This window comes from Nelumbo lutea, chromosome 2 (genome assembly GCF_056320005.1).
Source record: "Nelumbo lutea isolate HS-2025 chromosome 2, American lotus-T2T, whole genome shotgun sequence".
Classification (NCBI taxonomy): domain Eukaryota; kingdom Viridiplantae; phylum Streptophyta; class Magnoliopsida; order Proteales; family Nelumbonaceae; genus Nelumbo; species Nelumbo lutea.
Window position 1 is genome coordinate 19,207,372 of NC_142685.1, and position 4,740 is coordinate 19,212,111.

At 37.8% G+C, this 4,740-nt stretch overlaps 1 protein-coding gene across 1 annotated transcript in view; it reads left to right on the plus strand.

The window, feature by feature from the left end:
• The window catches only part of LOC148868982 (SGNH hydrolase-type esterase superfamily protein), a 40,790-nt gene extending 40,348 nt beyond the window's left edge, over positions 1-442 (plus strand). Inside the window, exon 6 of the mRNA XM_088973816.1 lies at positions 3-442. Coding sequence (XP_088829942.1) covers positions 3-216 — 214 coding nt within the window. The 3' untranslated portion in view covers positions 217-442. The remainder of the gene's footprint in view (positions 1-2) is intronic.
• The last annotated feature ends 4,298 nt before the right edge of the window (positions 443-4,740 follow it).

The following is a 4,740-nucleotide window of genomic DNA, read 5'->3' on the forward strand; positions in this document are numbered from 1 at the left end:
AGAGATGGTATTCATTTTTCGGCTGAGGGAAGCAAGATAGTTGTGGAGGAGATACTAAGGATCCTCAAGGAAGCAGAATGGGAGCCATGTTTGCATTGGAAGTCCTTGCCTACAGAATTTGGAGAAGACTCGCCATGTGATATGGTTGCTGCTGATGGGAAGACCACAATAAACATTTCTGAGTGCACCTTTCACAGGGAGATACAGTGGGACTAGTTGCTGACAAGTGTTGGCTTCTATCCTGTGCTCAGTAGTTGAACTTTGCCCCTACAATATGAGCTGCACCATGGAACAACTCGGTGATTTATGCAACTGAAAATGTAGTGCAATTGTTGTTCGGATCAAGTGAAACAATTGATTGAAAAAATTTAAGACCCTTTGTATTTGAAGGGTGAGTTTTACTAAGATTCTTTCCATATTCTAAAATATACATTTTCTGGTAGATAATTGATTGTTCGTAGAAACTAATGTAATAGGCAATGCTGGTATGCAATTCTTGAGAATAACCAACAAAATTTGCCCGATGCCAACTATATGGAGGTAATAACCAAATTTGCTGATTGAGCCTTTTAAATAGTACTGAGACTGCATTTGGGTTGGCCCTTGCCGGCACCCCACACATGAACAGAGTAGTTCTTGTCCAGTTTGGGTAATGTGAAGTTTGAGGACTATTATTCATCAGTTTAAGGTCATCATAGAGATTGTTTCACATACATAATCGGGTCCATAATAGTGGTTCGTTTGCCTAGACCATGTAAGATGTAACTATAGATTATTCCGGAGATGGTGGTGGTGGAAATCAGTATAAAAAAAGTCGTAATGTGTTATGGTATCATGTCTCTGGCACCATATTCATATGTCAAGGCTAAAATAATCAGGTCTTATTCATCACACTTGTACAAGAGCACCAAACCAAGGTTCTAAATATCGGTCGATACACCGGTAGGTCGATATGCTGGTAGGGCATATCGGCCTGTATTAGTTTTTTTTTATGTTTTATTTATTTTTTCAAAATCGGTTTAAGCCTTGACTATCCTCTGAACCATGGCCTGACCCGATAATCCCTGTAGGGGCGTATCAGGAAGGCCCCAATGCAATACCTATAGACCAATACAGGCCAATATGTAACAATATTTTCAACCTTGCACCAGACGTAAAACTCTTGATCATTGGTTTGGTTCATCGATTGAATTGTTTGAAAATTAAATTGACTGTGTAGGTTAGAAACCTGCCGACGCATGCAATTTGGGCGATTTTGACGAAGTCAACATTCCAAGAACCTCGCACCCCAAATTGTTGCTGGTCTGCTGCTCTTAAAAAAAAAAAAAAACTGCTGTTATTCCTGGTTTGAAAATCCATTCTGATCTGAGTCTGACGACATTACTTCAACGAGCACTTGAATTCGACCGATCAAATCCTGAGACTAATCAAGTTCCTCTAGAGCCAAAAACGGGATCACGAAGAGTGGGAGCAAATCTTTTGATTTGCTCAGTTCCCAGCCTGGCCCTTGATCAAATAACCTCAATCAACATCTCTCATCTACTCACTTTCTAAATCTTCTTTAATGGGAATTCTGATTGTATCAGTGTAGTCCTATTCATCCATCTCAATATCCTAATCTTATTTGCACTTATTTTTAACTCGCACATGAAAACAAGATTAACCACTCAATTCTGTAAAGGACTTGCTGCGGCAGCAGCACTCAGGTGTGCAAAACTGAAACTAATTATAAAGCAGACCTTAATATTGCAACTAGTCATAAGCATTAAGTAGTTCTTAATGATCCACCAAAACAGAAATAAATCAAGTCCTAATGTTGCAGTAAAATAGGGCAGGGTTGAAAGAGAAATCAGAAGTCTTACAATTAAGGGTGCAGTAAAGAAGCTAGAAAATGATAAATCATCGGGTCTTGATGAATTATCTAATCTATTCTATTTAAAATGTTGGGATATTGTGAGGAGTGATCTGAAGCAAGTGTTTTAGGCATTTCACACTAATGCCTCCTTTCAGAGAAATCTGAATGCAACTTTCATCACTCTTATTCCAAAAATTGAGGGGGCTGTCAATATAAAGGACTTCAGGTCCATTAGTCTCTTGCACAGTTTCTACAAAATCTTGGCTGAGGTTTTGGCTGAAAGAATGGAGTGTGTGCTAAGCAGTGTTATCTCCTATAACCAAAGTGCTTTTGTCCCGGGTAGACAAATGGTTTATTTTGTTCTCATTGCTAATGAACTGTTGGAGTCCAGAAGAAGAGGGGGGACCGCAGGTGTTCTGTGTAAACTGGATATTGAAAAAGCTTATGATCATGTTAACTGGCATTGCTTGGATTTTGTTTTGGAGAAAATGAATTTTGAGCAATTTTAGAGAAATTGGATCAGAGTTTGTGTTAAGACTCATAAGTTCTCCATCTTAATTAACAGGCAAACGACGGGGTTTTTTTGGAAGTTTAAGAGGTTTGAGGCAAGGTGACCCTCTCTCTCCCCCACTTTTCATTTGTATCATGGAAATTTTATCTCTCTTTAGCAAGAAGGCTACTGAGAATGGGCTTTGGGAGGGCTTTGCAATTGCTCCAGGGAAAGAAAAAGTCAATATTCTTCAATTTGTTGATGACATCTTATACTTTGTTGATGCTTCTCCTAATCAACTGGAGGTGGTGCTTGGAATTTTGAGTTGGTTTGAGGTGGTGTTTGAACTTAAGGTTAATTTGAGTAAATATCAGATTATCCCTATAGGTCTTATTACAAATCTAGAAGTTTGAGCAGAAGTTATGGCTTGTCAGACTGCTCATCTTCCGATCAAGTACTTGGGGCTCCCTCTGGGGGCTATATATACTTCCTCTCAGATTTGAAATCCAGTGGTCGAAAGAATGGAGAAGAAATTGACTTCCTAGAAAGCTAAATACCTTTCTTTTGGGGGGAGAGTGATTTTGATTAAGAATACTCTTTCTAATTTACCTACTTACTACATCTCCCTATTTCCTATTTCTTCCAAAGTGACTAACAGAGTGGAGCAACTACAGAAAAACTTTCTCTAGAGAGGTTGGGAGGAGGAGGAAAAAGTTCATGCTGTAAACTGGGATCAAGTGTGTCTTCCTAAGGAAGTTGGAGGATTGGGAATAAGAAAATTGAAGAAATTCAATTCTGCCCTCCTGTGTAAATGGCTTTGTAGATTTGCAAATGAAAAAAATGCTTGGTGGAGAAAGTTGATTGTGGAAAAATATAGAGTGGACTAGGGTGATTGGAAATCCAATTCTCCTATTTCAAGAGGGATAAATTCCATTTAGACAGTTATAATGAAGAACGCTAGTTTATTTAAGGAAGGAATCGGTTACAATTTGGGAAATGGGGAAAGAATCAAATTTTTGAAAGACTCTTGGTGTTCTAAAGTGTGTCTGAAAGATGCATTTCCTCTCTTGTATCAAATTTCTATAAATCAGGACTCCCCGGTGGCTAAGAATTTCAATGTGGATGGTAATTCTTTCAATTGGAACCTAACTTATAGGAGGCACCTCTTTGACTGGGAAATTGAGGAATATGCAATTCTGTTGGGCCTACTCCAGAACCAGAGGATTGACCCAAACATGGAGGATGCTTGGAGATGGAAATGAGAAATTGATGGCATGTTTTTTGTTAAATCTATGTTCAGTAAGTTGATAAATTTGGGTCAAGAAAACTTTCCGGCTAGGCAGATTTGGAGCTTATTCTATCATTCTAAAGTGAAGTTTTTGCTCTGGACAATGGCTTTAAATAAATGTCAATCCAAAGTTAATCTAGTAAAACGTGGCATTCAGATTTCGAATATGTCATGTGGCTTATGTGGTAGGGTAGTAAAAACTACTGAACATCTTGCCTTATATTGGCCAGTCTCGAATTATATTTTGAGGCATTTTCTCCAAACTTTGGAAACCATTTGGGTAATGCCAATTTCTATGAATGATCTACTGTTGTGTTGACAGATTGAGGGTCTTAGCAAGAAAAGTATCTTGATTTGGAAGACTATTCAGGTTGTTGTGCTTTGAACTATCTGGATTGAAAGAAATAACAGATTTTTTCAGAACAAAGCTAAATCTTCAGAGGAAATAGTGCAGATAACTATGGGTAAACTTCTGTCCTAGGTGTCAGCATCGGAGTTGTTTAAAAATCAGAATTTGAATCTGTTGCTTAGATCTCAGAACTGGTTGTATCAAATTACAACCAGTTCAAAAAAAAAATTACCTTACCTTTTCAAAAAAAAAAAATCAAAAGTCTTGCAATATATATACAGGTCTGTGTGTACGTTAATAAGTAGTTGTAGACACTCCCGTGTGCTCAAGTATTGTTCCAAACGTATATAACCATATATACGGCTCAACAAAAACAGCAGAAAGTAAAACATCCAATTTGTAAATTCACCGTCAAAAACAAGGCAAAAGTGGACCCTGGAAATAGAACTGGGGATCTATCACTATCGCGGCCTTATCTTTATATGGTTTCATGTCAAAGCTATTATAATATTTTGCAAAGGTTGATGAGGGTTGTTTTGGTAATTGCAACCATGACATAAACACGTAATGCCACCGGGGGTAGGATTAGCATTTCATTTTCTGTTCTCTCGTTCTAAAAGAACTTCTTATCGGACTCCCAAGTTTCTGCTGTAGATTATTCTCCAATATTAGAAATCTTGGTTCCCAGCTTTTGATAAATATTGCAGTACAAGTCATTTCATTCGTATATGTACATAAGCATAAAGATTGACTGCACA